Source organism: Leptonychotes weddellii, chromosome 3 (assembly GCF_054177405.1).
Source record: "Leptonychotes weddellii isolate Sample4059 chromosome 3, ASM5417740v2, whole genome shotgun sequence".
Lineage (NCBI taxonomy): Eukaryota > Metazoa > Chordata > Mammalia > Carnivora > Phocidae > Leptonychotes > Leptonychotes weddellii.
The window spans coordinates 23,948,424-23,970,775 of NC_138371.1; the positions used below are offsets into that span (position 1 = coordinate 23,948,424).

General features: G+C 34.3%; 1 protein-coding gene across 11 annotated transcripts in view; it reads left to right on the top strand.

The window, feature by feature from the left end:
• Window positions 1-22,352, top strand: part of KANSL1L (KAT8 regulatory NSL complex subunit 1 like) — a 148,875-nt gene that overhangs the window by 114,591 nt on the left and 11,932 nt on the right. For all 11 annotated transcript variants that reach the window (XM_081813714.1, XM_081813712.1, XM_081813711.1 and 8 more), the window contains 2 exons: window positions 11,303-11,468; window positions 14,490-14,597. In XM_081813714.1, the coding sequence (XP_081669840.1) occupies window positions 11,303-11,468; window positions 14,490-14,597 (274 nt within the window). The remainder of the gene's footprint in view (window positions 1-11,302; window positions 11,469-14,489; window positions 14,598-22,352) is intronic.

The window sequence follows — 22,352 nt, forward strand, 5'->3', positions numbered from 1 at the left end:
TCCACATAAGTAATAACCAACTAAAAATATAATAAAAACAAGATATATCTCCAAAGGTGGACTGTCAAATACCTCATAATTAACAAAGAATATATAAAATTGCTATAGAAATAAGCTTAAAGTTCTTATTACAGGGTGTAAAGTAATATCTTAATAAGTGGGAGACATTCATGCTTCCTGAATTAATGGTAATTGTGATAAAAATTTTTGCTGGATTTTTTTAAACACATTAACTTATTTAAAAATATATATCCATAAATAGCTAAGTATACTTTTAAAAAAATGATGGGAGGATGGACAGCTGGTAGGACTACCAGAAACTGATTTACAATAATGTAGTATATGGGTTGGCACAAATGCAGACAAATGGATTCCAAATAAGATCTCTATGATAAAACCATTTATGTAAACTTAAAATTACAATGTGTTCCACAATAATGCACACACACACAGAGATCCAAATACATTAGAATAGAGGTGAAAGGAAATAGTAGTGGAGAATGAGGATTAAAAGGGGATATAGGAACACCTGTGTGGCTCAGTTTGTGTCCGACTCTTGAGTTCAGCATAGGACTTGATCTTAGGATCATGAGTTCAGGCCCCACATTGGGCTACATGCTGGGTGTGGAGCCTACTTTAAAAAAATGGAATATAAAACAGAATAGTATTACATTGTATGATATCATAGTTGTGACCATATCACAATTTTTAATACATTCATCAGCTCTTGGACATTTAGGTTGTTTCTGGGTTTTGGCTATTATGAGTAAAGCTGCTGTAAATATACAATTTTTTGTGCCATTGTTTTTAGATGGTATCATTTCATGTTACCAATGAACCAGAGTTCAAATTGTTCCATATTCAACACAATATTATCAGTCCTTCTAATGTTAGCTCTTCTACTGGGTATGTTGGTATCATAAGTAAATGATGCTTACTTAGGATTTAATTTGCCTCCATCTCTTTTTCTAACTTCTTTTAAGGTAGAAGCTTTATTAAAAACATAGATTTTCAGTCTTCTTTTCTAATATAATCGTAGAGAGCTATAATTTTCCTTTTGGACACTGCTTTAACATCCTACAACTTTTGATGTGTTTTAATTCAAAATATTTTCTAATTTCTCATATGATTTCCTCTTTGACCCTGGATTATTTTGAATTGTGTTTAATTTTCAAATATTTCAGGGTTTTCCAAATATCTTCCAGTTACTGATTTTTTATTTAATCCCATTGTGATTACAAAACATACTGTGTCTGATTTCGGTCCTTTTAAATTTATTGAGATTTGTTTTATGGCTCATCATACAGTCTGTCTTGGTGACTATTACAGACATACTTGAAAAGAGTGTATATTCTGTTTTATTTATGGGGTTTTCTATAAACATTTATTAGGTTTATTTAGTTGATAATGCCAGTCAAGTCTTCTATATCCTTACTGATTTTCTTCCTGTTATAAGTGTGGATTTGTCTAGTTCTCTTTTTAGTTATTTCCACTTCTGCTTCATATATTTTGAAGTTTGGTTAGTACCTGCATAGATGTTTAGTTTTATTTTTATGTCTTTATGATTTGACCCTTTTATTCCTATGTATTTGTCTATATTCCTGAAATTTACTTTCACTGATACTAATTTAGGGATTAGTGCTTGGGTGGTATATCTGCTTCCATACTTTTACTTGTAACTTATATATGACTTTATATTTAAAGTGGTTTTCTTGTAGACAGTATATGTTTAGGTCTTTTTTATCCAATCTGAAAGTTTCTGCTTTTTGATCAGAGTATTTAGAACATTTACATTTAATGTAATTATAATATAGTTAGATTTAAATCCAACATTTTGCTGTTTATTTCTCTCATGTGTTGTTTGTTTGTTCTTTTTTCCTGCTTCCTCCGCCACCCCCAAATTAATTGTTCTTAGACTGGCCTTTTTACTTCATTCCATGCATGTGTAGATTATTATTTGACAAATGATTAAAAAGCGCCCCATATGGATTTCTGGAGCCCTTTCTCTGTATAGCTTCCCTTCTTAGGGCACTCTTTTCTATAAACTGTAGCTACCATTCTCTCCCTAGACTTCAATATCTGTCTCTTCAAATCAGATAGACTGTCATACTATTTGGACCCCCCTCCTTGTGCCAAAATCTTAGGAACATATCTCCATGCAAAAGCTGTTAGATTTATAGGATCACCTCATTTGTTTTCTTCTCTTAGAGATAACAGTCATATGCTGCCTCTTGTCCAAATTCTGAAAACAGTTGTTTGATATAAGTAGCATAGCTGGACTACTTCATGGACAGAAATGGAGATGCCTTTTTTTCCTTCCAAAATTGATTTTTTTTAAAATAGCATATCTCATTTAGCTATTGTTTAATCTCTTTCCTCCACAATAAGTTTGAAAGTGTTTGTATTTATCTCTTTCAAATGTTGGGTTCCTTGAGAAGGACTGCAGTGTCTCTGGTTTCTTATTTCATTTTTCACCCTACTATAGTATGGTGACCAGCAAAAGCATTTTATTGAAATATTTTTTTTAAAGGTCAGAGTCACCTTTTAGTTGCCAGATCTAATGCAGAACTTCTGATCCCAGCAATGTGGTGGAATAGTTCTTAGGAAAGCCTCCAGATACAAAATATTAGAATATAAAATGTAAAAAAATTATTTTATACAATGCATGGTTAATCTGACTAGAAAAATGGAAATCCTCAGAATTGAAAAGGAAGGAAGGACGGGAGAGGGAGGAAGGGAAAGAGAGAGAGAGATATTTTTGCTTAATAGTCTTGAGATAGACTGGAGCTGAAGTCTAGAACCGGGAGATATGAGGAGGCAAATTAGAAATCCTGCATAAAGCCAAGGGCCTTCAAATGCTACTCACTTTGTTAATGGGTGAACTAGAACTCAAACCTGCTACACAGAGATGCAAAGAGCTTGCCTTTGTCTGCCTTAGGCTCTGACTAAATATGGAAAAAAGAGTGTCTGCATAGAATTTATAATAACAGATTAGGCCTTTTATATCTTTAAAGTGTGACGTCATACTTCAGATGTGACTTATTTAAAAAGACAAAAACTAGGTTTTAAAATAGGTAAGCTTATGTTCCAGGCTGGCAAACTTCCAGTGTTACCATTATCATCTACAGAATGTAAAATCAAGTAAGTTCAATATGCCTTTTTTTTTTTTAAGATTGTATTCATTTATTTGAGAGAGAGAGTATGAGAGAGAGAAAGCACGGGAAGGGGGTAGGGTCAGAGGGAGAAGCAGACTCCCCGCTGAGCAAAAGCCCGATGCAGGACTCGATCCTGGGACTCCAGGATCATGACCTGAGCCAAAGGCAGATGCTTAACTGACTGAGCCACCCAGGCACCCAGGTAAGTTCAGAATGTTTACGAAAAATAAATTAGGGGGGTGCCTGGCTGGCTCAGTCAGAAGAGCATTTGACTCTTGATCTTGGAATCATGAGTTCAAGCCCCACACTGGGTGTAGAGATTACTTGAAAAAAAAAAGGAAAAGAAAATATTTTAAAAAATTAATTAGTAATATGATTGGATAGATACAACTATGAAGAGAGAATTGTGTGTTGGGGAATAGATATGAATGAAATAGATGTAGAGAAATAAGAATTGGAAAATGTGAAAAGAGATTAATAAATATAGAGGTTAAAGGAGAAGATCTAATATATATATGTCTTCAGAGAAGGAAACACCCAGGAGAGCTGGCTCTGCAACCACTTTTACCCTAGAGCTTTGGCAGGAATTTTCAAATTTGGTGCACATGCTAGTAGATGATAGCTATTGGGGATGCTCTTGGTGGCATTTTGGGAGACCTGAATCACATGGCTCGTTTTCACTTCAGAACATTTTGACCATTGTTCTTCTCAACATTTGCTGAATACTGGGGCTGCACAGAGCAGGAGACTTAAAAACATACATGAAAAAGCCCCTTAAAAGCAGGGTGATGTTCAGTATACCCTTAAGACTTTTTATCTTAAGGTCTGGATAATCAGGAGGAATTTTATAAAATACATCAAACACTTGAAAACCTTGAAGGGCCAAGAGCAAATCAGATACATTAACCATACCAGGGCTGCAACCTGGACTTAATTGAGGAACACTCACGTTAGATTAAAAGGGAGAAATCTGCACTGTATCTACTTAGCAATAGGAAGAGAGAACTCTCTCTAAAGGAAGATTACATCATATGGAGAATTTTGATTTAAAAAAAAAAACCATTTGTCATTCAGTTAAGGATTACTAGACATTGCGGAGAGCCTGGGTGGTGTAGTTGGTTGGGCGTCCGGCTCTTGGTTTTGGTCAGGTCGTGATCTCAGGGTTGTGAGATCGAGCCCTGCGTTGGACACTGCACCCCACGTGGAGTCTGCTTGAGATTCTCTCTCCCTCTACCCTTCCTACTCTTGCTCTCTCTCTCTCTTCCTCCCTCTCTCTCAAATAAATAAATAAATCTTTAAAAAAATTACTAGGCATTGCAAAAGATGGGGACCACATGGCTAGTCTTCAAGAGGAAAAACAGACAATAGCATCATACTGTCAAGTGATTCTCATATTGGATTTAGCTGCTAAGAACTTTAAAATGACTGTGATTAATATGTTTAAAAAAATAGAGAACAAGTAGAAAAAATAAACAAATAGACTGTTTCACCAGATAATTGGAGTCTACTTTTTAAAAAGACACTCCTATGAACATTTCAAACTGAAAAATACAACATGTGAAATTAATACCTTACCAGATGAATTTAACTACAAATTAGATTACAAATAAGAGCAGAAGTCAGGATTAATAAACTAAAAGACTTATTAATATAAAATACCAAGTGGAAGCATAGGGATTAGAAAGAATTTTAAAAATACAAAAACCACAACAGAAGTGTGCAACAGTGAAAAAAATCTAACCATACATGTCCTTGGAGTCTAGGAGAGAGGAGAGAGAGAATAAGGCGGAAGTACCATTTGAACAAACAATAATAGAGTGTTTCTCAAACTAAAAAGAGACATTAACCTGTAGATTCCAGAAGTTCTGTGAACCTCAAAAAGAACAAATATTTAGAAATTACATAAAGGCATATTATGGCAAGCCTGCTAAAATGAAAAACATAGGGAAAATTTTAAAAGAAGTCAGGGTAAAAAAGACATATTACTTTTAAATCAGGGCGACAATAAAACTTAACTACTAACCAGAAACAGTGGGAGCCAGGTGAAAATGAAGGTATCCTTAAAATGCTGAAAGAAAAAATGGAAAAAAAAAACCAACCTAGAATTCTGTAGTCACAAAAAAATCCTTTAAAAATGATAATATACAGGGCGCCTGGGTGGCTCAGTTGGTTAAGTGACTGCCTTCGGCTCAGGTCATGATCCTGGAGTCCCTGGATCGAGTCCCACGTCGGGCTCCCTGCTCGGCAGGGAGTCTGCTTCTCCCTCTGACCCTCCCCCCTCTCATGTGTTCTCTCTCATTCTCTCTCTCTCAAATAAATAAATAAAATCTTTTAAAAAAAAAACAACAAAAAACAATATATTTAAAAAAAAAATAAAAATGATAATATACAGAAGTTTCTGATAAATAAAAGTGGAGAGAATTTGACAGCAAATCTATAGTATAATAATAGCAAAGGAAGAAGAAACATGATCTCAGCTGGAAACAGAATTATAGGAAGGAGCTAAAAAAAAAAAAGAAAGGATAAGTATATGGGTAATATAAATTTTGACAGTAATACTAATAGTAGGGGCGCCTGGGTGGCTCAGTTGGTTAAGCGACTGCCTTCGGCTCAGGTCATGATCCTGGAGTCCCTGGATCGAGTCCTGCGTCGGGCTCCCTGCTCGGCAGGGAGCCTGCTTCTCCCTCTGACCCTCCCCTCTCATGTGCTCTCTGTGTCTCTCATTCTCTCTGTCTCAAATAAATAAATAAAATCTTTAAAAAAAAAAAAATAATACTAATAGTAATATATTGTAGTGTTTTGAATATATGTAGAATTAAAGTGGCAACAACAATAACACAGAAAGAGGAGAGTAAATGGAGTTAAAGTGTTCTAATGTCTCACTGTTTTCAGGAAATGGTAAAAGGAATAATTTGTATCTCTAAAAGCAAACAAGTTAAAAATGTACATTATAATCTCTAGGGAAACCACTAAAAAGTAAAAGAATGTATAAATCTGATTAATCCCAAAGAAATCAAGATAGGAATCAATGAAATATAAAACAAACATACATATACAATTAAATTTTATATACAGTGTAGAAAGTAAACAAATCCAATTGCTGGTTCTTTGAAAAGAAATTGATAAATCCCAGCAAGATTCTTCAAGAAGAATCCAAGGTTGGTTTGACATTTAAAACTTTGTTAATATAATTAATTAACCGGGCGCCTAGGTGGCTCAGTTGGTTAAGCGACTGCCTTTGGTGCAGGTCATAATCCTGGAGTCCTGGGATCGAGTCCCACATCGGGCTCCCTGCTAAGCAGGGAGTCTGCTTCTCCCTCTGATCCTCCCCCCTCTCATGCTCTCTCTCTCTGTCTCATTCTCTCTCTCAAATAAATAAAATCTTTAAAAAATATATATATATAATTAATTCACCACATTATTAAACTTAAAAAGGAAAATCGTGTAATCATTTCAGTGGGTTCACAAAAAGTATATGATTAAATTCTACATTAATATATTTAAAAAATACTTTTGGCGGCCTATGAATATATTCTGATAAAGAGTATGACCCCCTCCTAAAAAAATCTACAATTATTCTTTTTTTTTTTTTTTAAGATTTTATTTATTTATTTGAGAGAGAGACTGAGATAGAGAGAGAGCATGAGAGGGGGGAGGGTCAGAGAGAGAAGCAGACTCCCTGCTGAGCAGGGAGCCCGACGTGGGACTCGATCCCGGGACTCCAGGATCATGACCTGAGCCGAAGGCAGTCGCTTAACCAACTGAGCCACCCAGGCACCCTACAATTATTCTTAATCCATATCATTCTTAATTCTTAGAAATTAAAAGCATTTCCTTTATAATATGGACCAAAACAATATCTTCTTTGGTCATTTCTAATCATTACTAAACTGGCGAGCCCATCTAGCATGGTTGGAACCCCATAAATAATGATAAAATAAAATTTTAGGATTGAGTGAAAGAAGCTAAACTGTCACTATTTGTAGATAATATGTTTGGATAATAGAAAACTAAAAGAAACTACAAATATTAGAGTAAGAAAGTTTAGTAAAGTTGTGGGGTATGTTCAAAATATAAAAGTCGATTTTATTTTTAAATTCATTTTACAATTGAAAAAAATAAATATTAAAGTACCAAAAAAATACAACTAACAAAATATGTGAAGACTTTTAGAGAAGAAAATTACAAAGTTTTGTTGAAAGAAATTAAAGAGGATCTAAATAAATGAAGAGATATGTTATATTCATGGATTGGGTGACCTTTAGTTATGATATCAAAATCAAAAATCTCCCAATTGATTTACAAACTTCAGTGTAGAAAAGCTCTACAGGTTTTTGATGGAAATTAAGCTGTTTCTAAAATTTATGCAGAAGAGTAAAAGCCAGTAATAGCCAAGACACCCCCGAGGAACAAGGTAGAGAAACTTGGAATATCATATATCGAGTTGTAAATAATGTAGTAATTAAGACATTGGTTATTAGCATAGACACAAATGGTACATTAGAGGTTCCTGGAATAGTCCCATACATATATGGAATGTGGTAGCATTGTAGATCAACTGGAAGAGGATGTTCAATGAAAGGTGTTTGGTGAGTTGATGATCCATGTAAGAAAAAAAATTAGATTGAGATTGGATTCACGTCATGCACCAAAAAAATCAATTTCGGGTAAAGACCTAAGTACAAAAGGCAAAACCTTAAAACTTTAGGGGAAAAAAAAAAAAAGGTGGAAGAACATCTTTTGACTTCAGGATAGGGAAAGACTTTCTCATAAAGATACAAAATGCAAACTGTAAAGGAAACATTTAAGTTAACATCTGTTGATCAAAAGACATTGCAAAGAAAGTGAAAAGAGAAGCTCAAAGGATTTGTAATTTTCTAGAGTGTGTAAAGAAAACTTTAAAAATCAGTAAGAAAAAGACATTCCAAGAGAAAAATCATCGGAATATGTATTTCCCAAAAGAAGGAAAAGTGAATGGCCAATTTTAGGTATGAAGAGGTGGTCAACTTAAATAGTAAGCAGAACAATGCAAGTTTCAACCATGAGCTAATATTTGTATGCTCTGAGATTTGCAAAAATAAAATCTGACAATATGCATGTTGGCATGAATCTAAAGCAGTGAGAGCCAAGGTCGGCTTTATTGGAGTATAAATTTAGTTACAAGTACTTTGTAATACAATGTATCATCTAGTGAAGTTGAATGTGTGCAATCATGCGTTTCTTTAACCTAGCAATTCCATTTCTAGCAGTATACTCCAGAGAAATTCTTACACCCATGTACCAGGAGACAAGATATTCATACTAGCATTGTTCATAATATTAAAAAGCGAGAAACATTCCAGATATTTATAAACAGGAGGATGATGAATTGCATGTACATAATGTTGGGTAATACAGCAGGCAAATACATTTAACAGTATTCTGTCTATATACATTTTAAAGCATACAGATTTAAAACGTTACATAGAATTACATGTATTCATGTGGAAAAACTATAAAGGAAATCAAGGAAATGATAAAATTAAAATTCAGGATAGCAGTTACTCCTGGAGGTATGAGAGAAAATATGTGATTAAGGAGGCACATTGTGTTAGTTAAGATACAGGTTCAGCTGCATTTGACAGAAAACCCACATAGTGACATAAACAAGATACAAGTTTATTTGTCTTATAACAGGTTGAAAATATCCTAGGCATGACAGTTATGTTCTACATGGTTATCTAGGAGCCAGGCTCCTCTTTTTTGGAGCTCCTCATCCACATGGTTATGATGGTTCATCACCACAGCTACATATCAAATGTAATGTGGAAGAATGGAGGAGTAAGTGACCTTAAAAAGGAAGTTGCACATGAAAACTTCCCTTCATGGTCTTCTGGCTAGACCGTATCCATTGTATAGTAATTTTTAGATCCAAGGAGGCTTGAGAAATGTGCCTAGCTGAAAATCAGGAGTTCTAGAACAGAGAGAAAGAGAAAGAGAGCACAGGTATTGGGAGGAAAGTAGCAATTTCTGCCACAGGCTCATGCGGCCAGGGTAGGAGGGGAAAGCATAAAGGTATTGGTATTGTTCTGTTTCTTGAAATAGGATGGTGAGTATAGTTGTCTTTTTAAAATTTTATGCCTTCCCTATAAATTATATGCTTTTGTATATATGGAATGTTTCATTATTAGAACTAAAAAGTTTAGTGGATACTTCTTAGCTTTATTTTGCTTGAATCTTATGCAGCATATGGTACTGTTGATCACACCCTCTAGACATACGGATTTTTATTGGCAAGAATCTCCTGGTCTTTCTCTTATTTTTCCATCCATTCCTTTTCAGCCTCCTGGGCTTCACTTTCTCTGCAGGGAACAAAAAGGCCTTTCCTAGATGCCCCTCACTTGTCTCCATAATTATTTAGGATAGTTTCAAATTGGCTAATGGGTTTCCTGGATTTGGAAAAATTGCAAGAGAAAACTAATTATATGGTAAATATTCAGATTTTATCACCTTTTATTCATAATGCTCTATCCATATATGGAAAAGGGAGGTTAGCACATTTTTTTCTTTGTAATTTTAAATATTTTTTATACCTTTCTGAAGTATATCATAAAAGGGCAAATAATTCTAGAGTGAGTCCAGAGAACCAGTGTATCTTGTAAAGATAAGAAACAGCAACTGTTCTCATAAGTATATACATAAAACATCATTAGAATAAATCTTGGAAATGACTCACACTATTATAATCATGTATAAACATGTGATATCTTTTTATAAAAACTCAGCAGTTTACTTGACCTCTCAGAATGACTGCATTTCCTAACCCTCCTTGCAGCTAGGTATAACTGTCTGACCTAGGGCTTGGCTAATGGAATGTAAACAAAAGTCACTACATGATAAATTTTAGCATATGTTAACAGGAACTATTTTTTCCCCAATGAAATAGTCTCAGGCATACATGCATTTGAGAATTTGTATTCACTTAAATTTTTATTAAAGCAAATAAGATAAAATTCAGTTAGCATTCAAGTTTCAACCATACGTCAGAGACTGTGTCTGGTTCTGGGAATACAGGATTGAGCAAATTCTAGTCCCAATCTTCAGGGAACTAATAGTAGTCCCGAGGAAATCTAGGTGAATGCTATGTTATAGATAGATAATGCCTAAGGTGCTGTGGAAACACAGAAAATGCCAAGGTTAGCTGGGAAACTCAAACTCAAGACAGTTGACAAAACCTAATGTGAGTTTATAAAATAAAAGCATTTAAAAATAGCATCTAAAGATCTCAGTTGTTATAAGCATTTTAAATATCAGTTACATTAAAAAAGAAAATGAGTCCAAATGTTGTTATAGGAGGTAGAGGTTAGGGGGGAGGGAAGGAGTACAAATGAGCTCTATTAATTTTTAAAGTATTTTATCTATTGTATAGATCTTTTCTTTGTATACTAATTTTATAACCAGAAAAAATAATTTAAAATCCAGTTTTTAAACAATATGTATTTCTTAATGTAGTAACATAACTTTTTTTTGATTTAGCAACATGGTTTTCTTAAGATTCCTGGACTCAACTCTTTTAACTTTATTTTCAGAAACACAAACTCATGTAACATATATAGTGTGTGTTTTATACATATCTTTTTTAATGTATTAAGTTAAATCTTACTTAGTGTAAACATGTACAATGCTCATAGTACTTCACAGTAATTCCAGTGTAGATATTGTCTGACATTGGAATTTAAGGCAGAGATTCAAATTTCATTCACTGACTGTAACAGATTGCAAGGAGGAAAACAGTATGCACAATTCTTAATCTTCACATAGCACCTGCTCTTACAGTTCTCACCATTATGGGATGTAGCTATCTCTTTTAACCCAACATTCCTCAAACTCATTTCTCTTTATTGTGATTTCATAAGGTGAGGGAAAGACCCATTTTCACAGATGTTGCTCTTCCTTTTGAAAAACTGAAAAGGGATTAGTAAAATCTCATCACATTTATGGCCTTTAATAACTTCTCTCATAAACCCTCTGTCATTTTCAAGCTTTTTCTCCAAGGTGATTTATTAAGCCAGGACTTTCTAGTACCATTCAGATACTGTACTCTATAACTGTTATATCCTCTCTGATTCAGTTTTTAAGCAAAAATGAAGTCTTTTTTTTTCTTGCAGACTTTGCCTTCAAAAGAAACAACGTTTTTAAATACTACACAAATGCCTTGCTTGCAATCAGCTTCAACTTGGAGTAGCTGTGAACACAATTCAAAATCTCAGATATTAAGAGAACATGTATCAGAATTGGACTCTTCTTTCCATTCTGTCCTATCATTGCCATCAGGTAAGCCGACTTATAAAAAAATTTCTAAGTAAACTGTGAATATATTCTGTGGTGAAGTCTAATCCTATAGATAAAAGGAATCTAATAAAAATTTTATCAATTATTTTGCCACTGGATATTAGAACTAAACAGTTTTCATAGAGGAATTAATCCTGTGAGTTAATATTCTACTTTTGCAAGTTGATTCTTAAATTCCTTGGAAACCATTTTGAGTTATATTGGGAAATAACTAGCTTTTGATCTTTTCAGTGTTAAAATTTAGAATTTTATTGATAAAGTGACTATGCCATTGAAATGTTTCTCAGTAAGTCGGTTTTCTTTCCTAATATGTTGTTTTGCATGGAGTTTTCTCTGCTATATAATATTCCTCTGCTTATACTCAGCATTGAGTTTCTTTGGGCTAAGAAATTGCCCATCTTTAGGTATAGTCAACTTTTGAACTTCAAGAAAATCTGTAATCTGTAACTGAGTGAATGAGGCATGTATAGGCCCACATCCCTTTAACTTTCTAGTTCTTGGTTTTTGTTGGAACCGTTCCTGTTCTTTTTTTTTTTTTTTTTAAGTTTTGGGGTTTTTTTTTTGTTTGTTTGTTTTTAGTAATCTCTATGCCCAATGGGGGGCTCAAACTCAAAACCCCAAGATCAAGAGTTGCATGCTCTCTGAGCCAGCCAGGCACCCCTCCAGTTGTTTCTGTATTGAACTGAAGTAAATATTAGGGTAAAAAAGGAAACAGTCTTCACACTGGTTAACTCAGGTTCTTCTCTTTAAGGGAAGACATCTCAAATGGGCTTTTGTTTCCTTTTCAGCTTTTGGTTTTTATCATCCAGGGACTGCTCCTCTTTGTAAAGCACTATTTTCTGTACCTATTCCTGCCCTGAATCCTGAATCTTTGTTTTCTTACCAATTTTTGAATGGTTTCTTAGCTACACCATACTTAGAATTAAGTTCCTGGGGGCGCCTGGGTGGCTCAGTCGTTAAGCGTCTGCCTTCGGCTCAGGTCATGGTCCCAGGGTCCTGGGATCGAGCCCCGCATCGGGCTCCCTGCTCAGTGGGAGACCTGCTTCTCCCTCTCCCACTCTCCCTGCTTGTGTTCCCTCTCTCGCTGTGTCTCTCTCTGTCACATAAATAAATAAAATCTTAAAAAAAAAAAAAAGAATTAAGTTCCTGGCAGGAACTATGTTCCCATCTTTGAGGAAAGCTTAATAATAGAAAGAAACAATAATAAATATAACAATGGTAATGCAGCTAACATTTGGGCTTAGCATACCTGTAAGCACATTACATTTTCTTGTTTAATTCTTCCAGTTTTCCTCTTTATCTTACATACAAGAAAACTGAAGCTTACTATTCTAAGATCATACAGCTAGTAAATGATGGAGGCAGGATTTGATATGAGGTAGTCATACTCCAGAGCCACACTCCTAACCTTTACTCTTCACTGCCTTTCTGTTTTCTCCTTCTACATTTGTTTCTCTGATATAACCCTGAGAGCTGGCATTAATTATCCTTCATTCAATCCTCTTATGTCCCTTCCAGTAAGTTAAGATTAACTTCCCCACCTATTAATTAGGTTATTCATTTCTTCTTGCATTCATTTAATAAAAATCTGAATACCTACTATTTACTAGGTACTAAAAGTATAAATACAAATAAATCCCTCAAAGTACTTGCATTCTAGTTTAAGACAACTGAAATGTAAACTAATAAGTGTATTAAAGTGTTGTGAAATATTCTTATAAAAGCCCAAAGGTGTGGGTACTAAGGAAAGTATATGGGTGGAACAAGGGCCTTCCCTAGTTACGTCATGTTTTCTCACAACTCATGAGGAACAGTGGTAGAATAGGTGATATTTTCTTTATAAAAGTAAGTGATATTTCTTTGGAGAAATAAACTTATAAAAGTTTTGGCAATTGGAAAATACTGGATTCCTGAAATGCTTAAATAACATATTTAATTTGTAATCTTAGTTTCATTTTATAGTTTTTGTATGATCATAGTATATAGTGTTAGGACTAATCTTTCCTACCTCTGTTCTGTCCCTTTGGGATAGACTCCATGTTGAAACTCATGAACTTTTTTTTTTTTAAGTTTATTTTTCCACACTTGAGTATGGATCTGTTATTAAAATATATCATTTGAGGGAGAGATACTTCTTTGTTTAAAATCCAGACCCGTTCTGGGTCTGTTCTGATTTATGTGTTCATAATTAGTTTTTTTTCAGTAGCAAAACTTTCAATACATCAACTACTTTATAAAATATTTCTTTGTTTCTTAGGAAGAAGTTTAGGTGTCTCTATTAAATACTTTTGAAGATGGTTTTGTTTTTGCATTCTTGATTGAGGAAAAAACTTTAATAAATGTGAAGCACATCTACTTTATTATTTAGCTCCTCTTTTGGTTGTGAGAATATAGAATATAAATATAGTGAATTGACATCTCAGTCTCTATTTAAAGGAAGAGAGCTAGTCTGTAAATGTGTTTTAATCTTTGTGAAAGTATATTTTGTGATTCATAATACTAGTAAACTAAGGGAATGTGAAACTTGGTGTTTTCATCAAAGGTAGCATCTGAATTATAATGGTTTTCCCTCAAGTAATTAAAACATATCTTTCAGAAACCTCATTATTTCAAATGTAAAGTTTGTGGGGGTGGGGTGGAATGAATAAGTCAGCTAGGTTTGGCTGTATGTTTTATTCAAGACCTTTGGATACATTTGTTTTATCTGGGAATAGTACTTACTAATACTTACAATTTTGATCATCGTATCTATTATTTTGGTTTATGAACTTATTCATCATTAGAGTTTTTGTTTATTTAGTGCATATAATCAGTAATTTCCAAAATACTGCTGTCTGTATGCTTGGAGAGAGTACTTTGCCACTTCTGATAGTTGTAACATTTCAAGTTTTTGCTTATTTTTCTAAGCTTATGTGCTACTTAGAGAAAGAAAGCAATCTTAGTATTAGAATCTATAAAAAATGATATTCACTAAAAGTACTTTTTTTTACTTTATTTTTCCAGATGTGCCTCTTCATTTTCACTTTGAAACACTGTTTAAAAAGACTGAAATAAAAGGAGATCTTGCTGAAAATAAATTTATAGGAGACTGTGTCATATCTCCATCACCTGGTATGTCATTTACAAATCTTATACTTTATATGCCTTTTTCATTTTTCAGATACTGTTTTTGCTTTCTAAGAAAATAAAATTTAACAAAGGAACAAGATGTAAATCCTTAATTTTTAATACTCACTTTTTATAAATCACACATATACACACACATGTAGAAAATACACAGGAGTGATCCTAACAAGAAAGGTGATACTTATAGAATGAAAATTATGAAATATCATTGATAAATATAAAAGGAAATCTAAATACACATGGAGAATACAGCATTCCTAGATGATAGGATTAATAAGGATATCAATTCTTCCTATTGGTTTATATGTTTAATGCAATGTAACTTGAAGTTCTAAAAGAATTTGGTTAACTTAACAAAATAATTGTAAAGCCCATTGGGAAGAATAAATGGGAAAATACAAAACTAACTGCTGGAAAAAGTATTAAGACAATCTGTCCTAGCCACACATGGAAACATAACAAAAATCTGTAATAGTTATTAGCATAGATTTTGTATACATTTAGGAAAGTAAATCCATGAAGCAGACTATATAGCTTATACTTTATTATATAAGGGAAGAATTGTAAATCAATGAGAACATGGAAAACTATTCAATAAATAGTATTGTTAGTACTGTTAGTCTTTTGGGGGAAATTTTGTTTACATACTTGTTTCATACCATGTATTAGAATAAATTCTAGTTGGTTCCAAGAATTTGAAGAATTAAAACACTAAAATTACAAAATAAAACTAGAAGACTTATAATGAAATAGTTATGAGTATTATGAATGGGGGCGGGGACATTGTGTTTGGAAACAATCAGAAGAAAAACATCAACATGTTTTGACTGTCTACAAAGCGAAAATCTTCTTAATATCTTTGTCATACAAACTAAGAAAAATTACTTCCAGATGAAATAATCATCTACCTCAAAAACTCAAGAATCAACTCAATGCCTGTTAGAATTGGAGTTCTAAAAAGTAGATTTTAAAATAAATTTATAAAAATCAGCAGCCTTTATAAATACCAGTAATAACCAGTTAGAATATGTAAAAGAATTATACTAGACACATTGACAGTGAAAATATAAAATACCTAGGATTAATTAAACTTAGTAAGGACCTACATGAAGAAAACTTAAAAAGTTTACTAAGGAACACAAGAATATGTGCCTATAGAGAGAAATAACCCTGTTCCTATCAGAAGACAGTATTGTCTTAGGTGCCTGGGTGGCTCAGTCAAGTGTCCAGCTCTTGATCTCAGCTCAAGTCTTGATCTCAGGGTCATGAGTTCAAGCCCCACATTGGGCTCCACACCCAGCAGGGAGCCCACTTCAAAAAAAAAAAAAAAAAGAGACAGTATTGGAACTTAAGATGTTATTTTTCCCCAGCTTAATTTATAATGTAACTCTTTTTTTTTTTTTTTTTTTAAGACTTTATTTATTTGACTAGAGAGACACAGCTGGAGAGGGAACACAAGCAGGGGGAGAGGGAGAGAGAGAAGCAGGCCTCCCGCTGAGCAGGGAGCCTGATGTGGGGCTCGATCCCAGGACCCTGGGATCATGACCTGAGCCAAAGGCAGACGCTTAACCGACTGAGCCACCCAGGCATTCTGGTATTCTTTTCTTTTGGAACAAAGTTATTCTGAAGTTTATCTGAGAGAATAAATGTTGAATAGCTAATAAAATTTTTAAAAGATCAGTAAGAAGGAGGTGTCAGGTATCAAAATTGTAAAGCTATCATCATTATTTTATTGTGGTATTGATGGAAGTCAGATCTAGGAAACTAAATATCCTAGAGACAGTCCCAACTGTCCATTATATGATAAAAAGGTGGTTTTTCCTATCAGTGTGGGAAGGATGGCCTCATCAATAAGTAATAACAATAATTCTTATGAAGCATTCCTTACACGCCACTACTGGTTGAAGGGCTTTATATTTGTTGATTGCTTTAATCTGTACAGCCCTGTAAAGTGAGTATAATGATTTTCTTCCTTGACTGATTTTCCCAAAGTCACATTTGAGTAGTGATAGGGTCAGGATTCAAGTCCAAGCAGTCTGGCTCAGAGTCCATGTTTTAAACAACTAAGTTTCTTCTAAAATCAGTGGATTAAACAATGACTTTTTGGGAAAAAAAAGAGATCCTATCTCATACAGCACATTAATGTTCATCCATCTTAAATTTATTTTAAATACATTCCAGATGGATTAAAGAGTTAAATGTTAAAAATGCTGTCTTAAAAGAATTAGAAGAAAAAAAGTGATGTATTTAATGATGATGATAATGAAAATGATAATCATAAGTAACATTTACTGAGTGCCTTTGTGTAGACACTCTGCTAAATATTTACTATTTTTTCTGATTACATTAGGACATTTAAATGTTATAATCATCAATTCTGGCAAGATGTGTATAGTAAAAAGAGGACCCTCAAATATTTTAGATAGCATTAAGAATACAGACCTTTTGGGAAGTACTGTGAAATTAATTACAATGCCTTTAAATTATGTATTCTTTAAATAAGCTCACTGAGGAAAAATAACTATTTACTTGTGCAAATGTTTACTAAAGTGTTAACTGTATTTTGACCCAGTAAATCCATTTCTGGTAACCTAGCCTAATGCTTAATATAAAACCACCTTTATTTACAAATCTATTCATTTTACCATTATTTGTGTTAATGAAAAATTAGAAACAACTTAAAGAGCATAATTGAGATATGGTTAACACAGTGGAACATGCAACTTTTAAAAATATCTTTAAAGTTCATGTAAGGATGGAAACATCAAAGAATGTCAAGTAATAGAAAAGGACAAACATGTTTTACTTCTGTGTATGGTATGATTATAACCATGTAAAAATGTTCATTCTTCTACCAACCAAATGCAATGTGTGGGTCTTTTGGGGATCCTGATTTGAACAACTCAGCTGTACACATACACACAATTTTTGAGATAATGAAATTTGAACACACATGGCTGTTGAATATTAATGAACTTTGTTAGATGTAATAATGCATGTGGTTATATAAACACACACACACACTCTTTATGTTTCTTAGAAATTCAAGCTCACATATCTGTAGATGGGATTTGCTTTAAAATAGGTAAGCAAAAAAAAAAAGTTGGGGAGATGAAACAAGATTGGTCACTAGTTTGTAATCGTTGATAATGAATGATAGGTATAGGGGAGATTATTCTTCTCTTCTTCATTTGTGTTTGTTGAAATTTTTCCACAGTAAAAAGTTTTTAAAAAATTGAAAGCATTAAGGACAAGGAGCTGTTGTCTATGCTTAGGGAAAAAAGACTGAAGAAATACAGGAAAATATAGGGTTATGTTCAAATACTTTTTCATGATACAATTCGTCTACTTGTAATTTATACTGAGACTAATTTTAAAAAAAGAAAAAATGCATGCATGAAGGTGATTGTTTTAAGAATAACCATAATAGGAATATCATGATGATAACAACTAGCTCTAACAGCTAGGGGATAGTTAAATGATATTATCTCTAACCAGAAGAATGTTAGGTAGCCATTTGAAAAAATAACAATGAGTGAATTAATCAAATTTGAAAAATACAGTTGTACATATATTTAAATGAAATTACATTTGAAATGTCAATATGAAATGTATGCATTTGTTTCACTAAAAGGAATATACAAAAATGAAATTATATGCTGTTAGATAAGTGAGATTAGGTGATTATATTATTTCTAATGTTGTTATTTATCTGAAATTTTAAAAAGGGCAGTGTAAATGTGTTAGGCATAGAAGTAATAGTAACGTATCAATAATGTAATGACATGCTAGTAATGGGGGAATTAAGAGCTAGGAACAGAATATATTTGAGATGAATGCTGCAATATTATTAGGCAAATCAGTGAAGTACATTCTATTGTATCCCAATCTCTCCGCCCTTATTTACTTTCCCTACCACTCCCAACCCAAATAATTAAGCATTAATTAGATTTCATCCTATGTAACCATGTCTGAAATACTGGTCATTATTATTTGTTGTTAGTGATTTCTGTAGAATTAAATAAAACTAGAGTTCAACATTTATTGATCACTTACTCTGTACCAGGCAGACTAAAGAATCAAAAGTGAATCACAGGGAATCAAAGAAATTATAATGTAATAAGAGGAAGCAGACACACAAACTATTAAAATGATGTGGCCACAGATATGATAAAAATAGTCTAAAAAGAAGAGGAAGTATGTAACTCTGCCTAGGGGAAGGCAAGAGGAAGGGAGGGGTAAGAGTAATGGGGAGAGGGCAAGAGGAACTCCAGAAAGATGGTGATGCCAAGTATGGCTTTAAATACTTAATTGGAATTTAGAGGAAGAAGAGTAAAGTGTTCCAAATCATTGTTTCTCAAACTTTTACGTGCAAACAAACTACTTGAGGGATGTTGTTAGAACGCAGTTTCTGATTCAGTAAGTCTGGAATGGGGTCTGATTCTGCATTTCTAACAAGTCCTAGGTGGTTCAAATGCTGTTGGCCCATATTGATTTTAAAATGAAAACAAACGTGATTTGTCATGGAGACATAAAACTGTGATGTATTCAAGTATATACAAAATGCCTGGTATTATAGGGTAAATTGTGTGAAGGTAAGTAGATGGATGTTTGTGTGCTTTGTCACAGAGCTTTTATTTATCCTCTGTTGTCCAGAAGAATTTTAAGAATGCACAGCTGACTCAGGTAACAAGTAGGGCAAAGACAAATTGTAGTGGGTTGAAGAGTAAATGATTAGTTGCCAATTCTGAGGAAATACCAGGCAAAGCCAATTAAGGGCCTCTACTCATCAAAATATGCAGTCATGAAAGACAAGACAGTGGAACCATTTCAGATACAAGAAAACTTTAGACACGTGACAACTAAATGCAGAATGAACAGAATTTTCTATAAAGAACATTATGGGGCGCCTGGTGGCTTAGTCGGTTAAAATGAACAAATTTACAACTATGGACTCTTAACCGCTTAACCGACTGTTAAGCGGTTAAGCGGCTGCCTTCAGCTCAGGTCATGATCCCAGGGTCCTGGGATCGAGCCCCGCATCAGGCTCCCTGCTCAGCGGGGAGCCTGCTTCTCCCTCTCCCTGCCGCTCTGCCTACTTGTGCTCTTTCTGTGTCAAATAAATAAAAACCTTAAAAAAAAAAAGATTATAGGAATAATTGGTCCATAGTTAATAGTATTAAATTTGATTTTGATAGTTGTGTGGTTATGTAAGACAATACATGTTGACAAATTTACAGGGACATTGTGTCAGCAACTTAATCTCACTGGAGTTCAGAAAAATAAAGCAAATAAGATAAACTTAACATTTGTGGAATCTGAATAAAGGGTATATGGGACTTCTTTTTACTATTGCAAGCTTTCTGTTAGTCTGAAATTATGTCAAAATGAAGTTTATTTTTTAGAGTGGACAGATGAGAGAGGAACAGTGGCACCACAACCCACACAAGCAAGCCAAAACCTAGGGCTCAGGCTTCTCCACCTACACTTCTTCGTATCTAAACCCATTATCAGTATGATCTTACTCATTTGTTTCAAACATGCTCCTGTCTTCATTTCTACCACTTTCAGAGGCCAATCTAATGATCCCTTATCTATACTGAAATAGCCTAATCAATTATTTCCCTTCAATCCCTGTAGCTAGTGATCTTTGGAAAATGTAAACCTGCCTACGTCACACCTGTTCCCCACCCCCATTCCTTAAAATGTGTGACAGAGGGAATATTATAGGAGACCCCTAAAGCCCTACCTACCTAGGATGACTCCTACCTGTTCGTGGTTCTTTTTCACTATACTTCCTTACTCTATACTAACTGCTGTTCCATTGTCAAATTTATCTGGCTCCCTGTTGCTTTGGGCCTTTGTACATACCATTCTCTCTTCCTTCCCCTTGCCATCAGCGATTTCTGTTCATCTTTGAAATCTATCACTTTGCCTGGGTACTTTTCCTAGAGCTGTTATATACTCCCACTAACTTCTCTAAATAGTACTTCTCTTTTCTGTTACACGTTGGTAGCAGTTGAGATAATGTCTATCAACTCCATTAGCGGCAAGGATCATGACTGTGCTCACCAGTGTTCCCAGGGTCTAACACAGTGCCTGGTGTGTAATTAGCTCTCTCTGAAGTTAATGAATAAATGAAAGGGAAGAAAGGGAAGGCAGGAGATAGGAGAGATACCGTGTCAAGGTGTGTTTTAGGATAGAATCTGGGAGAGGATTTTGGAGAGCAAGAACTGAAAGGCTCAGGGTTATGAGGAGGTAGAGAATGTGTAGTTTGATTTTGAGTTGTCATGTATTTCCTACTGTTTCAAGAGTCCGTTGCAACCTTACAAGATACTATGGAAAAATAAGTATAAAGAAAACTCAAGTAAAATTCAGTAAAAAGTACCACCTTGAAGGTTGAAGTTTCTTCAAAAAGGTATTTGCTTTTAGAAAACAAGAAAGGTGGTGACTTGCTTTTAGAAGAGAAGAGCGAATTGACTGGAATGTTTTAAAATACTCCAGAAATGTTTCCACTAAAACAAAAGAGAGGGCATTATTGGAACCCCTGCATGTATGAGGCTTATTATACATTTTAAAACCTCTCACAATTCTAGTTACCCCTTTCTAGAAAGGGGTTTGGAATTATGACTGCCGGTTCATTTTGTTTTCTATTTATATTTAACATCTTTCTCTGCATTCTTTTGGGTGGTAAGAAATCTTGGGGACCATCTTAGAATTCTGCCATTTTCCCTGAGCTCTTTTTTCTTTTTTTAAGATTTGAGAGAAAGAGAGGCAAAGGGAAAGGGAGAGTCCCAAGCAGACTCTGCGCTGATCTCACAACCTGAGATCACGACCAGAGCTGAAACAGAGTTGGGCACTCAGTACCTCCCTGAGTTCCTTAAAGTCACTGTTCTGTTTTCCAGCAGCTAGTTTTGCTTTGTCAATTTGATCTTCATTACTTTGCAGCAATCCTTTTATCCCTTTTTCTGGTAACTTTTAGGATATCTTTGTTGTGATGTATGATTCAGATTTCTTTTCCCCACTTGACACTCAAATGAGTTCTTGAAATCTTATGGAAAAATTTTTGTCTATCATTTCTTCAACATTGCCTTGCATTCTGTTCTGTTGCCCCATTTTGGTTTGCCCTTTTCTCTCCCCATATTTTCCACCACTGTTTGAGTTGTACAATTCCTCTGCCAACCCACTGATTGTCATGTTCAGCCATGTCCATTCTGTTACTTAGCCCAATTATTGATGGTTGTTTTTAAATATGAACAATTTTTTTTTTAAGATTTTATTTATTTATTTGACAGAGACAGACACAGCGAGATAAGGAACACAAGCAGGGGGAGTAGGAGAGGGAGAAGCAGGCTTCCCACGGAGCGGGGAGCCCGATGCGGGGCTCGATCCCAGGACCCTGAGATCATGACCTGAGCCAAAGGCAGACGCTTAACAACTGAGCCACTCAGGCGCCCCTAAATATGAACAATTTTATTTTACATTTCTGAGGTCTCTCTAAAGGAACCTCTTGCCTGTTTCTTTCGGCACTGTTTTTTTTTAAGACTTGTTATTTGTATTCTGTGAATCCACTGTTTCTTGAGATGGTTCATTTGTACTTCATTTTTTATGGTGTTGATACTCAGATTTTTGAAGCTTTGAGTTCTCACCTTTAAAGTTGATATTCACTATTAAGACTGTTCTGCCACTGTTATGAGATCCTTTTCTCATGGATAGGGTATAAATTTGCACTCAGTACTA